The 22,576-nt window shown below is 40.7% G+C and overlaps 2 protein-coding genes across 8 annotated transcripts in view; one reads left to right on the top strand and one right to left on the bottom strand.

The window, feature by feature from the left end:
• Positions 1–22,576, top strand: part of LOC128231633 (uncharacterized) — a 42,083-nt gene that overhangs the window by 16,884 nt on the left and 2,623 nt on the right. For 4 of the 5 annotated variants that reach the window (XM_052944660.1, XM_052944664.1, XM_052944662.1 and 1 more), the window contains 5 exons: positions 11,653–12,101; positions 12,671–12,770; positions 13,386–13,466; positions 14,122–14,183; positions 21,738–21,818. In XM_052944660.1, coding sequence (XP_052800620.1) covers positions 11,653–12,101; positions 12,671–12,770; positions 13,386–13,466; positions 14,122–14,183; positions 21,738–21,818 — 773 coding nt within the window. The remainder of the gene's footprint in view (positions 1–11,652; positions 12,102–12,670; positions 12,771–13,385; positions 13,467–14,121; positions 14,184–21,737; positions 21,819–22,576) is intronic. The other variant, XM_052944663.1, reaches the window with a different exon arrangement.
• LOC128231634 (BTB/POZ domain-containing protein 6-B-like) lies at positions 1,099–10,827 on the bottom strand. Of its 3 annotated transcripts, none has more exons than XM_052944665.1 (3): positions 10,694–10,827; positions 5,799–6,024; positions 1,099–4,834 (listed from the first exon to the last, which is right to left on the bottom strand). In XM_052944665.1, the coding sequence occupies exons 1-3, from the start codon at positions 10,788–10,790 to the stop codon at positions 3,556–3,558; spliced, it is 1,602 nt and encodes a 533-aa protein (XP_052800625.1). In that variant the 5' UTR covers positions 10,791–10,827; the 3' UTR covers positions 1,099–3,555. The 3 variants fall into 3 exon arrangements, with proteins under 3 accessions (XP_052800625.1, XP_052800626.1, XP_052800627.1); XM_052944666.1 differs by lacking the exon at positions 10,694–10,827 and adding an exon at positions 8,356–8,803; XM_052944667.1 differs by lacking the exon at positions 10,694–10,827 and adding an exon at positions 6,888–6,984.

Below are 22,576 nucleotides of genomic sequence, written 5' to 3' on the forward strand. Positions count from 1 at the left end.
GCTAACTTCACGCCGCTAGGCCGCTAACTTCACGTACATCATTTCTGACTTAAATTGTTAAAAATTTACGCCCCTTACTTCTTTATACAAAAATAAATTTTTGTTTTTGGTTTGAATGGAGGGCGCATGTAAAAAGGCTGCGCCCCTAAGTTACGCCCTCGGACGTCATTTCCTCCATTATTATTGGCATGTTTTCTCCAACGCTGAATGTTTGCTTGACAGCATGCAATGAAGACCTCCCCCCCCCCCTCTTTAAATCTGCACTCTCACAGATTGAACATTTTGACAACTTTTTTTTATTTTTTGTCTTGGAACGAGCCAATTTTTGCGAGAATCCGTGGAAACCAGTTATATAAGACTGCTGACAAAAAATAAGATCGCATAAAATTATAATTAAGTTCCAAAATTGATGTTTTATGCATTTTTCTTAAACCGTTAAGCCATAAAACATTATTTTTCGAACGGAAATATGCAAATCTACGATCTGATTATTTGTCAGCATTCTTATATCATTGGTTAGCAGATATTTACGCAAACATTCGATCTTTCCAAGACAAAAAAATAGAAATGGTAAAATGGTATACTACTATCTGTGAGAGTGCAGTTTTAACAGTATGCGAGGAAGACCCCCCCCCCCCCCTTTAAAGTTTTTCTTCAAATAGAGACGATGAATCATATCAATTAAGAAGTGGATTTGTATGAATGTACAACTGGCAAACTATAAATCAGACTGAGTAATGAAATACAGTTATTGGGAGGTCGTTTCCACTGGCACCGGATTTTCAAACTAAATCATTTTAATTTTTTTAAATCAAAAAAAAATCTTATAATTTTGAACTAAAAAAAATAATATAGAAAATATGAAAAAAATAAATATATTTTTTTTATAAATATATGCACTTTGAACTGTATAATTAAATTATAATACTGAAAATGTGAAAAAATATTGAAAAATATTTTTTTATAAATAATTATGCACTTCGTACTGTATAATTATACTGTAAAAAGTGCATATATTTATAAAAAAAACTTTCAATATTTTTTTAACATTTTCGGTATTATAATTTTCCTTTATGGCACTTGGCGGTATCAAGTCTCTTATTATTCAAGTTTTATTCAAATAAAGGCTTGACTACCGTCTGAATGGGGAGCGAGTATAATCATGACACATCATCTAGTCTAAACCAACGCCAAACAAGTATTTACCAATGAATAGTAAACGTAAATGAACAACTAGGGTTATGAACAACTAGGGTTTTAGATAAAGAGTTATGAGAGGGTGCTGCAATCTGTCCTTTTTTGGAAGCACCCTTCTGCCCGCATGGAGACCAGAATGTTCATCTTGCTGCATGAATAGAATTAAATGCTTCAGATACTAGTAATCAAATATGATTTCACTTAATACAAATGAGACAAATGTTCAATGTCTTCAAAGCCTGACACAGTGTGCCCTTTTAAACCTTAGCACCCTCTCCCTTTTCTGCAGCACCCTCTCCCTTTTCTGCAGCACCCTGTCCCTTTCAAAACCCAGCTAAAACTCTAAATGACTAACAAAACAAATACCAAACAGTTCATGTTGACGCATTCTTACTCTTGATATATATTTAAATACAAATTGTCCACAGCAGCATTGACAAATGAAAACATAAATATCGCACAAGTAAATGGTATTGCGTCGCTAACTAAACAAGCTTATAACTATATAAAACAATAACATGAAAATTAACAAAGTTTGCAATAAAAACAAAATAGTCGGTCATAATGTTAATGGTTTCACTTCTATTTCGGACACATACTGTTCCCCATTAAATCTGGTAGTCTGCAAATCGCAAAATCATAAGAACAATAAAATCATGTTCCCTAAAAAAGGCAGTCTGAAATACACCTGTAACATAACGTTGTCATGAAGTAAAATCATTCAAAAGATGTTGAAAGCGACTGATTTATACATGAGTACTCACAAATATGCATTCAAATCATTTAAAAGATCTGAGAGTTGACCTCTTTATAAGTCACAAATACGCATTCAAGTCATTCAAAATATCTGAGAGTTGACCTCTTTATAAATGTGTTGTCACAAATAGGCATTCAAATCATTTCAAAGATCTGAGAGTTGACCTCTTTATAAGTCACAAATACGCATTCAAGTCATTTAAAAGATCTGAGAGTTGACCTACTTATAAATATGTGTTCACAAATACGCATTCAAGTCATTTAAAATATCTAAGAGTTGACCTCTTTATAAGTCACAAATACTCATTCAAGTCATTTAAAAGATCTGAGAGTTGACCTACTTATAAATATGTTGTCACAAATACGCATTCAAATCATTTAAAAGATCTGAGAGTTGACCTATTTATACATGCGTAGTCACAAATACGCATTCAAATCATTTAAAAGATCCGAGAGTCGACCTATTTATAAATACGTAGTCACAAATATGTAATCAAATCATTTAAAAGATCTGAGAGTTGACCTATTTATAAATGCGTAGTCAAAAATATGCATTCAAATCATTCAAAACATCTGAGATTTGACCTATTTATAAATGCGTTGTCACAAATATGCATACAAATCATTTAAAAGATCTTAGAGGTGACCTATTTTTAAATGTGTAGTCACAAATATGCATTCAATCATTCAACTGATCTGGACATCGACTGTGTCACAAAAATGCATTCAAGGCATTCGACTGATCTAACATGGACCGTGTCACAAATATGCACTCAAGGCATTCGACTGATCTACCATCGACTGTGTCACAAATATGCATTCAAGGCATTCAACTGATCTACCATCGACTGTGTCACAAATATGCATTCAAGGCATTCGACTGATCTAACATCGACTGTGTCAAAAATATGCATTCAAGGCATTCCACTGATCTAACATCGACTGTGTCACAAATATGCATTGAAGGCATTCGACTGATCCAACATCAACTGTGTCACAAATATGCACTCAAGGCATTCGACTGATCTAACATCGACTGTGTCACAAATATGCATTGAAGGCATTCGACTGATCTATCATCGACTGTGTCACAAATCTACATTCAATCATTCAACTGATCTGAACATCGACTGTGTAACAAATATACATTCAATCATTCGACTAATCAGAACATCGACTGTGTCACAAATATGCATTCAATCATTCAACTGATCAGAACTTCGACTGTTTTATAAATGCGTAGTCGTAAATAAGCACTCAAATCATTCAAACCATTAGGAAAGCGACCGATTTATAGACGCATCGTCATAGATATACATGAATATGATATGCGCATATATTAGTACGTTAAATAGATTACAATGTTCGTCACGGCTGCAGCGACCAAATGCTATACTGTTGACACTTATGTAAAGGAATTGTAAATTAATGGAAAATATTTGAGAGCACACGATAACTAACATATTCAAAAACTTAAATAAATAAATAGAACTCTGGAATACAATAAAACATTATATCAAAGACATTTATCCTGTAAATTAAATCTACATTGAATGAGAAAAATCTTTTTACATACAATGAAAGCACTCGTGGGTTATATTTTCAATATGAACTAGAGGGAAACAACTCTTTCTTGACAAAGAACGGTTTTCCTTCCTCTTTTTGACTTAGCTCCCTTTTCACCGGGGAGCCTCTTGGCGACAGAGAAACTTCCATCCTGTCGGGGTCGGGAAGTTTAGAGAAGAGAAGACCGGCGATCTGTCCCTTTTCCGCCGTGGTGGCGATCAGAGACGGATGTGTGAAAAAACTGAACCGAACAGATCCGGTCTCGACTTCGGAAAATCCGCCATTTCCGCTGTAAGTTTGATAGGGGAGAAATAGATCCAGTTTAACCTGTATGGCGTACATTCGACCTTTCTTCAACCACACTGGTTCCTTAATGAAGATCTGGTATGTTTCCTGTTGCGGAATGTCAATGCTGTCAAACTCGAACGTGTAAGTTTCTGACTGGTGCGGCACGGCGTAAATAATGATTTTCACGTGCTGGTCTGTGATTGGTGCGTTCGCTGGGTTGTTCGATCGAAAGGCGGAATCTGATGAACTAGAATGGATTGAAGTCGAGCATGCCCCAAACAGAATTAGGCCGTGCAGCATGATGTCATCCGAAATGCGAACATCAATTCCGAAATTCGAATTTTTGAAACCTGGTTCGCAGTTTATCCCACCTTGCTCGTTCTTCGGAAATCGAAGACATCTGATAAGCCTCGCCTCTCGTTTCACGGCGGAGAATGACAACTCGTGCTTCGCAAACGAACCAAACATGTGTTGAAAGAGCGCAACCTTCTCTTCGCTGGTCAGAATGTCGTCTGTCGATACGATGTCGGTGAAAAACAGTCGATCCATGGTCGGAAATCTGATTTTGTACAACAGTTTCCCCAGAACGCCCCGTTTATTCAGCCCGGTCGACTCCAGATTTTGTCTAGCACATTCCTTGGTGGCCCATGACGTCAGAGCCGTGTATACGTCACTTTCTTCTACAAACAGATCATTGGACTTTATGATCTGTTGGACACAGTCAAAACATAGCTCACTAAACGCGCTGGACATAAGAACAGAATTGCCGTTCTCATAAATGAACTGTAAGCACATGTTTTTCAAATCATCGATATCGTAAGTGTGCGCTTGCTCAAGAATTTCACAGACGGTGTCTGGTGTCATCCTCTCGTGCAAATAGTCCGCGCAGATTTTCACCAGGTCCTCGACGCAGTACTTCCGGGCGACATAAAGAACCGGAAGTGTGTTGAATTCATCAATGTCGATTTCGGAAATGTAAAGGAACCGGATAAACTTCATGAAGATGTCAACTTCCACATCGGGAATTCTGAAAACATTTAAACAATGGTTGGATACAGGCCATGTATATACGGCAATTAGCATTTGATTGTTCATTATATGTTGGAGGATGTATAAAGGTACATCAGTAGAAGAAGTTCGTAAAATTTTGAATTATATTATTAATTAAGTGTAGTGTATATTAACGTATATTTGTATACCTAGGTTTAATTGAATACCAGAGAAGTGCATTATTGCAAACATAATTAAGATTCCCAAGAGATAAGTCACTAAGTTTAACTGCTAAATTAAACTACTACGCGATCTAATTGCAGCGGACTTAAAAAGACCCGAATTCTGACACTGTTAACCGTCCATATACATCCGAGGTTGTTTTCGATAAAAATAGCCGAGGAGCTCCAAATGGAATATACCGTATTGACACTCGTTCCGCTCTGTTTTATCTAGTCAATAAGATGAACTTCCGTTTTTGCATAAAGTTGTGTCAGATTTTGACCTGTACTTAAATGTTAAAATCCAATACAAGTTCAAACTATATTATCAGACTGAAATATATGTTATACATACAATGCTATACTTTATAACCATTCTTAAATTAAAGGATAAATTACAAGAGTTAGATCTAGCCACTAAATGGTAAAACAAACCAGAGGAGGCCTAATAATATGAGTTATAGAAAGACATGAAAGTAAAACAAAAATGGCTTATAGAAAGAAGAATGATGTTCTTTTTTTCGAAATATTATATTTTTGTCTTGATGTTAAGCTCTTTTTTGTTAAATTTATAACAGGACACACCCAAACAAGAAATCTATTTTTTTATAGTGGGAAATCCTTAAATTTATTTGAATAAGAGGCTTGAGATTTAAGTTTATGTAACTGAATATTGTTTGAAACATTGCGACAAGTAAAATAATGTTGCAACGACAGGTAAAATTTTACTCGCAATGTCCTGTGAAGAAAAATAAGTTTTCGCGTTGTCTGTTATCTTACTTTATGGTCTTCGTCTGCGTGTTCTTGTCGGCCATCGAGCCACAGAACATGGCCTCGAAGACGGCGCTGCGGCTGATGAGGACGAACGTGTGAGCCGCCACGTGTCTCCCCTCCCCCAAAATAAAGGTGACGTCACATCCGACACCTTCTTCGAACATGTACATGTAGCGCTCACGCCAGCTCTTGTCGGTCCGCCAGTCGCTCGCCATGCCTGCGGTCAACAGGTCTGAAAGGGAAAATGGTGGGACATTTATCAGAACTTCAAGATTTTTTATAAAAAAATTCAAAGAAGAAGAAAAACAACAAGAAGTAGAAAGAAGAAGAAGTAGAAGAAAAAGAAGAAGGAGGAACAGATGATGATGAACTGCCAACTATAAGACTACTTCGGATTGTGGGAACTCTGATACGTACTGGTCCGGCTATCCACCGACCCAGGCTCGATTACCGGCTGCAGCGGCTAATTTTTCACTTTCATATTTCTCCTGGGCGTGTCTTTTAAACGTGAAGAATTCGATCATCTTTATTTTAAATACATCCAGTCTTTGAGCAGAAGAGAAAATATATGCAATTGTGAACTACTTCTTTTTGATCTAACTCGATGAATTTATGTACCTTCAATACACTGAAAATGAAACACCGTGATTTAGTCTCCGTCTTCCGCCACTTAATATCACAATAATGCAACATTTGTATACATTTTAAGATGCACGTACATATTCATTTAAAAGTTCCGTGTTTCGTTAAAACTAGATTCTAGTCACATCATCTATTTTTTAACAGTAATGAAGCATCATTTTCATTTGAAATTTTTTTGCTAAAGAAGAAAAATCATCATTAAACTTTTAACTAAAATGTATAATTTTCTAACAAAGACAGGTTCATTGGAAGGCTGTTTGCTAAAGACGCAAAAACACTTTAAAACTTTTATCTATAATGTATAATTTCCTAACAAAGAGAGGTCACTTAAGTTCAGCAAGCATCGTAGAAATATTTGTCACTTTGCCACATGCTGATTTAATCATCGTCCCAATATCGATCTGATTGATTTGAGACGCAAAAAAGTTCGATAGATTGTTATTGATACGTTACCCATTTTAAAATATATTTCCACCAAATATGAATATTTTCACAAACTTTAAAGCAAAATCCTTCATTAACAAGATATGCCAGCATAAATTGTAAAAGATAGCAGGTGCTATTTCAAATAAAGCATAATGACTCAGTACCTAAATTTAGATATGATAAACTAAGGCAAAGTGGCGGCCTGGTGGCTTGGCGGCCTATATATCTTTAATAGCCATCAACAATAAGATCGGAAATAATAACTTCAAATTTATAATTACTAAATTCCGGGGCGTAGCTAAATTAAAATGCCCTGCCAGTATGCCTTGAGCTACAATGTATGTTTAACCTTGAAAATGATCATTCTTATACATGATACACGTTTGCTGGTATTTATAAGATTTATAACAAGAGGCCCAAAAGGGCCTATGCTCTACTGGCATGGCTTTTGTGGTCATATCAATCCCATGTGACTGACCTGGCAGCTGGAGGCTGAAACCATTTCGGCCATGGGTTCTTGGGGCAATTTTGGGGTCAAAAGCACACTGCCTTAGAAGAATAACTGGCTTTTTAGAAGCTCTTTTGAGTGTTCTTCTGACTTTAAATTTGACACAAACTGGGATATCAACTCTTAACCTCTTTAGTTTTAAAAGTTAAAAAAAGTTGGTCAAAAGGTCAAAGTCAAGGGCATCCTAGGACAACATTGATCAATTTGAACAAACACTCACAATCAATTGTGCTGAGATGGATGCACGAACACACAAAAAGATTTTCAAACCTTTCCAGATTTATGTTTACCAAACCTGTGAACCCTGGGTGTGGCCAGTAATGACACCAGGTGCATAACTTAAACATTCACAACCAATTGTGTTAAGATGAATGCGCAAACTACAGAACTTAAAACTAAAAATGGCCTTTGGGCTTTCAACAAGAACAAGGCAGAGTAATTCACGAAATCAACTGCAGAAGCAAAAAGCAAATTGTCTCTCAAAATGCTAGACTTGCAAATTGTCTCTCTTTACTCTAGACTTGAATTTACATGTACATGTAAACTTGGCTAAAAATAGAATTCGCTCATGCAGACCTGGCTAAAAATAGAAAGCATTTCTTTAAAACTTTCATGGCCCATAATCTATGCATTCATGGGCGGATCTTGCTGGTTTTCGAAAGGAACCGAGCTCTAATGGATATCTAGATACTGTACAAGTTTCATCGAGATACAATCAAAACTGAAGACTGTATCGTGTTCACAAGCAATTGTTTACAGACGCACGAACGCACGACCGCACGGACGCACGGATGCACATACTACGTACACATTGCCATCGCATAAGCTCTTCTGGCCTTTGGCCAGTAGAGCTAAAAACAGTTCCTGAAAATAATGTTGAGGCCTTGGCCTACAAACAATGCTTGCCAGAAGCAATGCCAATGCTATTTCTAAAGTTCTTGAATTGCTAATCGAGTTTGATAAAAAATATAATTTGATTTCATTTACCTATAAGTTTACACACAAAACGAAATGAGAAGCCGCAATTCCATTTCATTTCTGATCCACCGAGTAGGAGAAGAAAACGCTCTCATAACTATTCCATAGACTCTTACTAGAATATTCTTTTTCTGTACACTATCAATATCAGCAGCTCCCTACATTCCAGCGTCTTATTTTCCATTACTTGTATTGTAACATTTCAAAATCGATCATGTCAATCTTATACATAGCTGACATAACAGCGTGTCAAATATCTTGTCCGTTTGTCTAAAAACAGGAAATTAGTCATCATTTGATCATATACGTTTTTGTAACACTGACACCGAAAAATGAGTGCGTATACATGTAAGGTTATATACATGTAAGGTTATATCCATTGGCTGACTCTGTGCACCACAACAGAAGAACAATTGAATTTTATACAGACATATCCCATGTTAGTGTTTTAGACCACAATATCGTTGCTGATGCCGCAGACGGTATCGATCAGTGAATTTATGATGAAAACATCCATGCAGAATGTCTGCACTCTGCAGTAGTCAAAATATCTTGCGCAAATTGCATTTTCCGACCCTGGATCAGTTATATTCCATAATTATAGCTGTTTGGCATTTATGAAACCCATGGGATTTAAAACAAAAATACACAACTCTGTTCAACCACCGGTTGCAAAAATATCGCGCACATATTTCGAAAAAAACACATGTTTGAATGGTTATTTTTTCCTTGAAATAACACAGAACAAAATCAGTGCGTAAACCACTAAATAAATGCTGGTATATCAATAAATAATATCTTAAATTTCTAATGAAAATAAGAAATATATGCAAGGAAGCATTACTTAAAGGTTTAAAGCAAATCAAATATATTTTATGTATATTAAACGTTTTAATAAATGAATATCAACGTTAAAATACGGGAAAATGCCATTACAAAAAAATAAACATACAGAGAATGTAGGTCTGTCTATATCCTTCACAGGAATGAGTTTTATTTAAAATTTATCATAAGAAACAAATCATTCAAAACTGCTAAAAGAATCACCTACTCAAACTACGTATCGGACCATTGGAGCAGAATATAAGTATCTTAAAGTTAATCTGATTAAATTTGGTGAAATACTTCGATACTACTATCGCATTAAGAAAGACAAAAGTTTAGCTGAAAGATGCAATATTAGATAGTATGGGTCGATTTTAAAGATAACGGTTTCTATCGCGATGGTTTTTAAGTCATTTTTGTGTTTTATGAAACAAAGGGAAAAAATCATAGCCACAGATGTTGATAGCATCTAATTAACACCCATGTTTGCAAACAAGTTGTATATTTTGAAACAATAAAAATGACTGGAGATTGCAAAATAATTATTTTGAAAATATAGCCGTGGGAAACAAAAAGCGATACCGTGAATTAGAATTCAGTTCGAAATAGTTTGATTTACTAATTAGTATGCTGTATGTGATATATTCCAGGCGCGTAGCTGACTGTATGCAGTTACGCACTTGCGTAAAAATGCGTGAAATTTTAACAGGTCGAAGTTTTTGTCATTCCAAAAACCCAGATTTTGAAATAAAAACCGAACGAGCGAAGGGGGTGAATGGGTTAACCTACCCCCTAGCCATTGATCTGCGTAGTCCCAAACTGACCCTAGCTACACGCCTATATGAGAACTGTATCTGTCAAATATAAAATTTACACCTGTGCAAACCTTAAACTGTTAAATATGCGCCTTTGGTTAGATTTTGAAATTTGCCAGTACAGTCAGTGATTTATCTAGCTTAAAAACTTCAGCCAACACCTTATATATTACCTTTTGGGACGTGTTCAAAGTTTAGTAAACATCAAAAAAATAAATATCTACAGTAAAGTTATGGAAGCCAGAACTATGATTTACCCACAAGGTAGTTATCCTTGCGCAAGGTTGATCATGCATTTTGTGTGCTGAATTCGATCAGTGCAGTCAGACTTGTTTTAACCACTCTGCAAACTTTGCAAGCATGCTCATCATGCATGCCCCCCAGTATTGAGTGCTAGTGCACCTGAGGTAAAAGTAGGTCAGGACGCTGCGTCGGCTATTATCTTACTGGTTTCATCTTTGTTATATGTACAATAGTAACACTAACTATTGATTGAATATATCCCTCTAAATCATCACATTTTCTGCAATACATCAAAACTGTATAAAAAAAATAAACAACAAAATACTGTCCACTCGCTTCCGCGTTTAAATAACTACTGAACAGCTGTCTAGATGTATTTGTAAACAAACATTAATACACAGAATGACCTGGCCGACATATTGAAACATTGAATCAACCAAACAGTAAAACTAGAGCGTACTTACCTTTATTTCTCCGCTCCCGACATGTGGAATTTCCATCGTTGAAGGAACATACTCCAATCTGCGTCGTAACTTTACGTGATTCTCTGTTGATAAACATTTACACGTGGATTCTTTGTTTACCTTTTGCGTCAGCGAGTTTATTTTTAGAAACTGTGATCGGTAGTTTCCGGTAGATTTTACGGTAAACGCCGAATCGAATCAAAGCGTAGAAGGGATGCAAGAACAGGGTGCATACTATAATGTGAAATATTATATGCGATTTACGGTTTTGAAGACGTAAATAAGCTTTTACAAAACATTGTCATACAGTATACATGTTTAATGATTTTTATATAATAATTGTGTGTACATCTACCCGGCATTCATGGTTAGCGGTTGTATTTAGGTACCGTACCGCGTACGAATACTAAACACCGACGATTTATTTAAAACTGCACTCTCACAGATGGACTGTTTTGACTTTTTTTATTCTTTGTCTTAAAATGATCCAATTTTTGCGTAAATATCTTAGAATTAGTTATATAATACTGCTGACAAAGGATCAGATCACAGTTTTTCATATGTACGTTCGAAAATTGATGTCACAAAGTGTATGCAAAAAAAACTCATTTTTCTTAAAGCGTTGGTACGCTTTTAGCCAAAAAAATATTTTCGAATTACTATTTTCGAAATTAAATATTAAAAACTGCGATCTGATAATTTGTCACTAGTCTTATATCCGTGACAGGTTTTCAGGTATTTACGCAAAGTTCGGTTCTCATTCCAAGACAACAAAAAAAGTTGTACAAACACTCAATCTGTGATAGTGCAGCTTTAAATCACCAATTTAACCACATCTGTGTTGTTGCTGTTGAATGATTATGTCGCTGTTGTTATATCCGTAATGTCTGTAAAATCTCTTCATTACTAAAAAAAACTCTTAGGTTTTGTCAAAATTATATTAAATTTAATCCTTACAGGCCTACCACGCAGTCAGCCCCGCTATGAAGAGGTTGACATTCGAGAATATTCAAAGGCAGAGAGCGACCATGAAATATCCGATACGGTGCCGGAAATGGGAAGATCCGATACGGTGCAGGAAAACAATCAGAATTCTGCAAAACGAAGGGTATACATCAAACAACAACAACTGTGTTGTCAAAGGCACGGAAGAAAGAACACAGACCACACTACTTTCCAGCATAAACACCAGGACTGCAGAGAACGTGTGTATTTTTGTTCGAAAAGGTGTTGCGAAGGCCACCGATGCTCAAGAAGGCACCCCTATTACATTAATGACAATCCAGAGAGCGACCCACTTCCGATGGCAAAGTCAAGTGAAAAAACACCACCACCTCCACTTCCGTCGAAAGATTACACCAAACAAGAGCCCGAACAATCACCGAGGGAGTCCGATCCGTCTTTGTCTGTAAGATTTCTTTAATAACCTTAGTGATCAAAATTACTCATGCGTACATTTTATATGATTAGTTTACCCTAAATAAAATTAAATTTAATCATATTTAAGTGCATGAAAGAAAATATAGAGAATAAGAAACAGTTTAATATAAAATCGCTAAATTTCACATAAAATAGGACATGCAGTAATTTGGCCACGAGTTGTTTCGCCTTTTTCTTTATCAGTCTGTGTATACCACGTGATAAATTGCGTCATAAATGCTACGCCGGAAGGCAATATTTTGCTTCGAATGGAGACTTTAAACAAATTACGATAACCACCATTTCTTCACCATTTTAAAAGAAACGTATCCCCGCCTTCGGTCTTTTACCAGAGTTTGATTGAGAGTTAAGTTTCTTTACACACCCAAGTGCCGAAGTGTTTAAAGAAACTAATCACCTATTCACACCCCGGTAATAACCGAAGGCGGGTCTCTTTAAGCGGCATAGCCATTTAAACTGGTGGAGAAAAAGAAAAGCTATTTGAAGCCGGGTTTGCAACAATTAGCCTCTATATTTTTTTATTTTTTTTATTCACAGGAAGAAGAACATAACAGCGACCAATATGATTATGAGCAGATAGGACAAGCTCCTAATCAAGACTTACAAGATTCCGGGGCTGGTACAGAAACCAGACAAGGTACAGATTTTATATAAATTATTTTAATTTGAACGCGCGCAACCAACAGAAAGAAATATTATTGATTATAAGTATATGTGAAGTGATAGGAAACAATGCCGTCATAAGTATTTCTTCATTTTGTTATATTTGCTATCAATAATACTATATCATGTACAATTTAAGAAGGATGGAGCAAGCAAAGTGTGGGAGCGAGGTGTTCTTCGTCATTAGGATTTTATATAATAGGTTTTAAATAGGTTCTAATGGTGTTACACTATAGAATGTTTACAACCATTCGGAACTCCTCGGCCATTTTTCGAGGATTTCCTTATGGCTTACAACATTTTATTTCCAAAATGACGTAACGTTTGCATATAATTTGTCGCGTTTTTCTGAAAACCTGCTACTATATGGCTTTTGGGGCATATAATACAACTATTTCATTTTTGTTTCATTGTAAGATCGTTATATATTTCACCTCCTGAACACTTTACTCGAGGCTTCGCCACCCATGAAATATAGAGTTTGATGTTCACTCGATGAAATATACAACGATCTCACTCTTACAATGAATAATTATACGCTCGTAATAATGTGTTAAGTTATTATTTAGCATTTTCTGATATTTCAAAGCGCCGGCTGCAAGGAGAAGCCTTTCAGTGCCTGCTGGAAAGTCTGGAGGTTTCGATTATTATTCTACAATAGATTTACCGGGTATTTACTTTCTTCGCTTTTTGTTTTCAATAGTGATATTGGTAAGTGTAAATGTCCACATTTCACTTATGTTCAGTTCATCTGGACGGAGTCATACATATAACGATTCAGTTTGTAGTTGTTGTTTTTGCTGTTGTTGTTGTTCACGGATGTTGTTGTTGTTGTCGTTGCAGTCGTCGTCGTTGCCGTCGTCGTCGTTGATGTTGTTGTTTTTGTTAGTTTGTTGTTGTTGTTGTTGGTGGTGTTGTTGTTGTTGTTGTTGTTGTTGTTGTTGTTGTTGTAGATGTTGTGGTGATTGCTGTTTATGGTTTATGGCCCTCTGTGAATGTTTGAAAATGTAGGGGAAACCTTTTATATTTGAATGACGCGATATTTCAAAATAAAATTGAAAGACTTCAAAATATCCAAACTTGATCGTATGCTTCATTTAAAGTGTGCATATTTGATTAACTAATATTCAGTATTCGAACATATTCTCGACCACTAAATAAGGGAGTCAACAGTGCCCCGAAAAATAATGTTAAGTTACTAAAGATCAATGCAGAGAGGCGAACGTTTTGTTTATTCTGTCTTTTTTTAATTATAATTATTGTTTTAAAATAAATGCGCCAGTGACTGAGAAACTAAACATTAATTTGAATAGCCTTACTTACAGCCTCTGAAGAGCAAGACCTTAACGGCGTCTATGGTAACCAAGGGGATTTATACCAGCATGTGGTAAGCATTTTTGTATGTTTGGATGATATATAAGACTTACGACAAATGCAATTAGCTAGTTGATAATAATTCCTTTTAGCTCGATTATGACAAAAGCTGATAGCTTATTGTATCTCAGTACCATGTCCATTTTGAGAGGCCATGGCAATGAAGCCCTTGAGGGCTCACAAATTCATGGTTGAGAGGCGCAAACTTAATCGTCTAGACTATTTCACCCTTTTACCCCACAGTGCAATCAAATGTTACCCCATATTAGTGCCCAATCAGGTATCTGAATTTCCAACAAAACCTGACCGTTCAAATGCGGTTACCCTATTTTGTAAAAGGAATCTACCATTTCAAGACGGTTATCCCAACTTGTATACAAAGCCTGGCCATCCCAAGGCGGCTATTCCAACTTGTATACAAAGCCTGACCGTCCCAAGGCGGTAACCCCAACTAAAATACAAAGCCTGACCGTCTCAAGGCGGCTACCCCAACTTGTATACAAAGCCTGACCGTTCCAGGCGGCTACCCCAACTTATATACAAAGCCTGACCGTCCCAAGGCGGCTACCCCAACTTGTATACAAAGCCTGACCGTCCCAAGGCGGCTACCCCAACTTGTATACAAAGCCTGACCGTCCCAGGCTGCTACCCCAACTTGTATACAAAGCCTGATCGTCCCAAGGCTGCTACCCCAACTTGTATACAAAGCCTGACCGTCCCAGGCTGCTACCCCAACTTGTATACAAAGCCTGATCGTCCCAAGGCTGCTACCCCAACTTGTATACAAAGCCTGATCGTCCCAAGGCTGCTACCCCAACTTGTATACAAAGCCTGACCGTCCCAGGCTGCTACCCCAACTTGTATACAAAGCCTGATCGTCCCAAGGCTGCTACCCCAACTTGTATACAAAGGCTGACCGTCTCAAGGCTGCTACCCCAACTTGTATACAAAGCCTGACCGTTCCAGGCGGCTACCCCAACTTATATACAAAGCCTGACCGTCCCAAGGCGGCTACCCCAACTTGTATACAAAGCCTGACCGTCCCAAGGCGGCTACCCCAACTTGTATACAAAGCCTGACCGTCCCAGGCTGCTACCCCAACTTGTATACAAAGCCTGATCGTCCCAAGGCTGCTACTCCAACTTGTATACAAAGCCTGACCGTCCCAGGCTGCTACCCCAACTTGTATACAAAGCCTGATCGTCCCAAGGCGGCTACCCCAACTTGTATACAAAGCCTGACAGTCCCAAGGCGGCTACCCCAACTTGTATACAAAGCCTAACCGTCCCAAGGCGGCTACCCCAACTTGTATACGAAGCCTGACCGTCCCAAGGCGGCTACCCCAACTTGTATACAAAGCCTGACCGTCCCAAGGCGGCTACCCCAACTTGTATACAAAGCCTGATCGTCCCAAGGCGGCTAACCCAACTTGTATACAAAGCCTGATCGTCCCAAGGCGGCTAACCCAACTTGTATACAAAGCCTGGCCGTCTCAAGGCGGCTACCCCAACATGTATACAAAGCCTGGCCGTCCCAAGGCGGCTACCCCAACTTGTATACAAAGCCTGATCGTCCCAAGGCGGCTACCCCAACTTGTATACAAAGCCTGACCGTCCAAGGCTGCTACCCCAACTTGTATATAAAGCCTGACCGTCCAAGGCTGCTACCACAACTTGTATACAAAGCCTGATCGTCCCAAGGCGGCTACCCCAACTTGTATACAAAGCCTGACCGTCTCAAGGCGGCTACCCCAACTTGTATACAAAGCCTGACCGTCTCAAGGCGGCTACCCCAACTTGTATACAAAGCCTGACCGTCCAAGGCGGCTACCCCAACTTGTATACAAAGCCTGACCGTCTCAAGGCGGCTACCCAAACTTGTATACAAAGCCTGGCCGTCCCAAGGCGGCTATTCCAAATTGTAAACAAAGCCTGACCGTCCCAGGCTGCTACCCCAACTTGTATACAAAGCCTGATCGTCCCAAGGCGGCTAACCCAACTTGTATACAAAGCCTGGCCGTCTCAAGGCGGCTACCCCAACTTGTATACAAAGCCTGGCCGTCCCAAGGCGGCTACCCCAACTTGTATACAAAGCCTGATCGTCCCAAGGCGGCTACCCCAACTTGTATACAAAGCCTGACCGTCCAAGGCTGCTACCCCAACTTGTATATAAAGCCTGACCGTCCAAGGCTGCTACCCCAACTTGTATACAAAGCCTGACCGTCTCAAGGCGGCTACCACAACTTGTATACAAAGCCTGATCGTCCCAAGGCGGCTACCCCAACTTGTATACAAAGCCTGACCGTCTCAAGGCGGCTACCCCAACTTGTATACAAAGCCTGACCGTCTCAAGGCGGCTACCCCAACTTGTATACAAAGCCTGACCGTCCAAGGCGGCTACCCCAACTTGTATACAAAGCCTGACCGTCTCAAGGCGGCTACCCCAACTTGTATACAAAGCCTGGCCGTCCCAAGGCGGCTATTCCAAATTGTAAACAAAATCTGACAGTTCCAAGGCAGTTATCCCAACTTGTATAAAAAGCCTGACCGTTCCAGGTGGTTATTCCAACTTGTATACAAAGCCTGACCGTTCCAGGTGGTTATCCCAACTTGTATACAAAGCCTGATCGTCCCAAGGCGGCTACCCCAACTTCTATACAAAACCTGACCGTTCCAAGGCGGATACCCAAACTTGTATACAAAGCCTGACCGTTCCAGGCGGTTATCCCAACTTTTATACAAAGCCTGACCGTCCCAAGGCGGCTACCCCAACTTGTATACAAAGCCTGACCGTTCCAGGCGGTTATCCCAACTTTTATACAAAGCCTGACCGTCCCAAGGCGGCTACTCCAACTTGTATACAAAGCCTGACCAAGGCTGCTACCCCAACTTGTATACAAAGCCTGACCGTCTCAAGGCTGCTACCCCAACTTGTATACAAAGCCTGATCGTCCCAAGGCTGCTACCCCAACTTGTATACAAAGCCTGACCGTCTCAAGGCGGCTACCCCAACTTGTATACAAAGCCTGACCGTTCCAGGTGGCTACCCCAACTTATATACAAAGCCTGACCGTCCCAAGGCGGCTACCCCAACTTGTATACAAAGCCTGACCGTCCCAAGGCGGCTACCCCAACTTGTATACAAAGCCTGACCGTCCCAGGCTGCTACCCCAACTTGTATACAAAGCCTGATCGTCCCAAGGCTGCTACCCCAACTTGTATACAAAGCCTGACCGTCCCAGGCTGCTACCCCAACTTGTATACAAAGCCTGACCGTCTCAAGGCGGCTACCACAACTTGTATACAAAGCCTGATCGTCCCAAGGCGGCTACCCCAACTTGTATACAAAGCCTGACCGTCTCAAGGCGGCTACCCCAACTTGTATACAAAGCCTGACCGTCTCAAGGCGGCTACCCCAACTTGTATACAAAGCCTGACCGTCCAAGGCGGCTACCCCAACTTGTATACAAAGCCTGACCGTCTCAAGGCGGCTACCCCAACTTGTATACAAAGCCTGGCCGTCCCAAGGCGGCTATTCCAAATTGTAAACAAAATCTGACAGTTCCAAGGCAGTTATCCCAACTTGTATAAAAAGCCTGACCGTTCCAGGTGGTTATTCCAACTTGTATACAAAGCCTGACCGTTCCAGGTGGTTATCCCAACTTGTATACAAAGCCTGATCGTCCCAAGGCGGCTACCCCAACTTCTATACAAAACCTGACCGTTCCAAGGCGGATACCCAAACTTGTATACAAAGCCTGACCGTTCCAGGCGGTTATCCCAACTTTTATACAAAGCCTGACCGTCCCAAGGCGGCTACCCCAACTTGTATACAAAGCCTGACCGTTCCAGGCGGTTATCCCAACTTTTATACAAAGCCTGACCGTCCCAAGGCGGCTACTCCAACTTGTATACAAAGCCTGACCAAGGCTGCTACCCCAACTTGTATACAAAGCCTGACCGTCTCAAGGCTGCTACCCCAACTTGTATACAAAGCCTGATCGTCCCAAGGCTGCTACCCCAACTTGTATACAAAGCCTGACCGTCTCAAGGCGGCTACCCCAACTTGTATACAAAGCCTGACCGTTCCAGGTGGCTACCCCAACTTATATACAAAGCCTGACCGTCCCAAGGCGGCTACCCCAACTTGTATACAAAGCCTGACCGTCCCAAGGCGGCTACCCCAACTTGTATACAAAGCCTGACCGTCCCAGGCTGCTACCCCAACTTGTATACAAAGCCTGATCGTCCCAAGGCTGCTACCCCAACTTGTATACAAAGCCTGACCGTCCCAGGCTGCTACCCCAACTTGTATACAAAGCCTGATCGTCCCAAGGCGGCTACCCAACTTGTATACAAAGCCTGACCGTCCCAAGGCGGCTACCCCAACTTGTATACAAAGCCTGACCGTCCCAAGGCGGCTACCCCAACTTGTATACAAAGCCTGATCGTCCCAAGGCGGCTAACCCAACTTGTATACAAAGCCTGATCTTCCCAAGGCGGCTACCCCAACTTGTATACAAAGCCTGGCCGTCCTAAGGCGGCTATTCCAAATTGTAAACAAAATCTGACCGTTCCAAGGCAGTTATCCCAACTTGTATACAAAGCCTGACCGTTCCAGGTGGTTATTCCAATTTGTATACAAAGCCTGACCGTTCCGAGTGGTTATCCCAACTTGTATACAAAGCCTGATCGTCCCAAGGCGGCTACCCCAACTTCTATACAAAACCTGACCGTTCCAAGGCGGCTACCCAAACTTGTATACAAAGCCTGACCGTTCCAGGCGGTTATCCCAACTTTTATACAAAGCCTGACCGTCCCAAGGCGGCTACCCCAACTTGTATACAAAGCCTGACCGTTCCAGGCGGTTATTCCAACTTTTATACAAAGCCTGACCGTCCCAAGGCGGCTACTCCAACTTGTATACAAAGCCTGACCAAGGCGGCTACCCCAACTTGTATACAAAGCCTGACCGTTCAAGGCGGTTATCCCAACTTGTATACAAAGCCTGACCGTTCCAGGCGGTTATCCCAACTTGTATTCAAAGCCTGATCGTCCCAAGGCGTCTACTCCAACTTGTTTACAAAGCCTGACCGTTCCAGGCGGCTACCCCAACTTGTATACAAAACCTGACCGTTCCAAGGTGGTTACCCCAACTTGTATACAAAACCTGACCGTTCCAGGCGGTTATCCCAACTTGTATACAAAACCTGACCGTTCCAGGCGGTTATCCCAACTTGTATACAAAGCCTGACCGTTCCAGGCGGTTACCCCAACTTGTATACAAAACCTGACCGTTCCAGGCGGTTATCCCAACTTGTATACAAAACCTGACCGTTCCAGGCGGTTACCCCAACTTGTATACAAAACCTGACCGTTCCAGGCGGTTATTCCAACTTGTATACAAAACCTGACCGTTCCAGGCGGTTATCCCAACTTGTATACAAAGCCTGACCGTTCCAGGCGGTTATCCCAACTTGTATACAAAACCTGACCGTTCCAGGCGGTTATCCCAACTTGTATACAAAACCTGACCGTTCCAGGCGGTTATCCCAATTTGTATACAAAACCTGACCGTTCCAGGCGGTTATCCCAACTTGTATACAAAACCTGACCGTTCCAGGCGGTTATCCCAACTTGTATACAAAACCTGACCGTTCCAGGCGGTTATCCCAACTTGTATACAAAGCCTGACCGTTCCAGGCGGTTATCCCAACTTGTATACAAAACCTGACCGTTCCAGGCGGTTACCCCAACTTGTATACAAAACCTGACCGTTCCAGGCGGTTATCCCAACTTGTATACAAAGCCTGACCGTTCCTGGCGGTTATCCCAACTTGTATACAAAGCCTGACCGTTCCAGGCGGTTATCCCAACTTGTATACAAAGCCTGACCGTTCCAGACGGTTATCCCAACTTGTATACAAAGCCTGACCGTTCCAGGCGGTTATCCCAACTTGTATTCAAAGCCTGAACGTTCCAGGCGGTTATCCCAACTTGTATACAAAACCTGGCCGTCCCAATGCGGTTACCCCAACATGTATACAAAACCTGGCCGTCCCAATGCGGTTACCCCAACATGTATACAAAACCTGGCCGTCCCAAGGCGGCTACCCCAACATGTATACAAAGCCTGACTGCCCCAGGCGGCTACCCCATCTTGTATACAAAGCCTGACCGTCCCAGGCGGCTACCCCAACTTGTATACAAAGCCTGACCGTCCCAAGGCGGCTACCCCAACTTGTATACAAAGCCTGACCTGTCCAGGCGGTTATCCCAACACGTATACAAAGCCTGACCGGTCCAGGCGGTTATCCCAACACGTATACAAAGCCTGACCGTTCCAGACGGTTATCCCATCTTGTATACAAACCTGACCGTTCCAGGCGGTTATCCCAACTTGTATACAAAACCTGACCGTTCCAGGCGGTTATCCCAACTTGTATACAAAGCCTGACCGTTCCAGGCGGTTATCCCAACTTGTATACAAAACCTGGCCGTCCCAATGCGGTTACCCCAACATGTATACAAAACCTGGCCGTCCCAAGGGGGCTACCCCAACTTGTATACAAAACCTGGCCGTCCCAAGGCGGCTTATCTAACTTGTATACAAAGCCTGACCGTCCCAGGCGGCTACCCCAACTTGTATACAAAGCCTGACCGTCCAAGGTGGCTACCCCAACTTGTATACAAAGCCTGACCGTCCCAGGCGGCTACCCCAACTTGTATACAAAGCCTGACCGTCCCAAGGCGGCTACCCCAACTTGTATACAAAGCCTGACCGTCCCAAGGCGGCTACCCCAACTTGTATACAAAGCCTGACCGTCCCAGGCTGCTACCCCAACTTGTATACAAAGCCTGACCGTCCAAGGCGCCTAACCCAACTTGTATACAAAACCTGGCCGGCCAAGGCGGCTACCCCAACTTGTATACAAAGCCTGACCGTCCAAGGCGGCTACCTCAACTTGTATACAAAGCCTGGCCGTCCCAGGCTGCTACCCCAACTTGTATACAAAGCCTGATCGTCCCAAGGCTGCTACCCCAACTTGTATACAAAGCCTGATCGTCCCAAGGCGGCTACCCGAACTTGTATACAAAGCCTGACCGTCCAAGGCGGCTACCCCAACTTGTATACAAAGCCTGACCGTCCCAGGCTGCTACCCCAACTTGTATACAAAGCCTGACCGTCCAAGGCGGCTACCCCAACTTGTATATAAAGCCTGACCGTCCCAAGGCGGTTATCCCAACTTGTATACAAAGCCTGACCGTCCCAAGGCGGCTACCCCAACTTGTTTACAAAACTTGATCGTTCCCAAACCGTTATCCCAACTTGTTTTTTAAACCCTTTGTAATAATATTGTTTAGGGTGTTGTTTAGAATATTGCTAACTGTTTTACTGTTTAATAAATGTTTAATAAATGTGTACATTTCCATTTGTGTAAATTACCAGATGTCGACATTTCAGGTAAATCGCGCTTTTATTTTCTTTTAAACGTGACCGCAAACCACAATTTAAAAGGCTTTTCATTAATAACAAAAACTTCACGTTTACTTCTTTATTTTGGCAGATGAGTTTACAGAAGAAACCGTGGTTTTTTGGACTGGAACGTAGTAAAGAAGGCTTAGACGCAATACAATCAGCACAGGAGGTAAATACTAGGGTGGAATAATTGAATAAATTTCATAAAATCGTTAATGGAATCGAATGATGATGATGATGATGATGATGATGATGATGATGATGATGATGATGATGATGATGATTATGATTATTTTGAATGTCCAATGTCCAATTTCAAATTCGTATGTTTAGTAAAATTTCACGCAGCTCGTTCTTTCTTTGATTATCTAGAATTTCATCTTTCATCCGGAAGTTTGAAAAAGTTCTTGAAAAAAGCAGTAATCAAAATCATTCTTATTAAGCATCTTCCGATCAAAATAAAACCATTACCGAAAAAAAATACAACAACACTGTTAACTGGCCTTCAACTATTGTAAAACATGTCACTTACGCTCAATTTCACTTATAATAAAGAACAAATACAGTCGAACATCATTGGCTCGAATTTTTGGGAACTGTTGAAATACCTCGAGCCTCGGCAAATTCGAGCCAGGCGGGGATGCTTATCTTAAATAAAAAGAAATCGTTTCTTTACATCCAGTTCGAGCCAACGAGGAGTTCGAGCCAAACGAGCTTGAGCCAACGGGTTTCGACTGTATACGAACTAAAATAAGTTTATGTATGATGTACTTTCGGTCATTTCTTTAACATATTAGTTTACAGCAAGCAAATATCTTCCAAATGATACCGCATATAAAATAGTCCCTAGAGGTGTGTTTTTTTTACCTATGGGCCGTATTCATGAAACCTTTTAGTGGAATATTTCAACTTCGTGAATAGTTTCGA

The sequence above is a fragment of the Mya arenaria genome, chromosome 4 (genome assembly GCF_026914265.1).
Source record: "Mya arenaria isolate MELC-2E11 chromosome 4, ASM2691426v1".
Taxonomy (NCBI): domain Eukaryota; kingdom Metazoa; phylum Mollusca; class Bivalvia; order Myida; family Myidae; genus Mya; species Mya arenaria.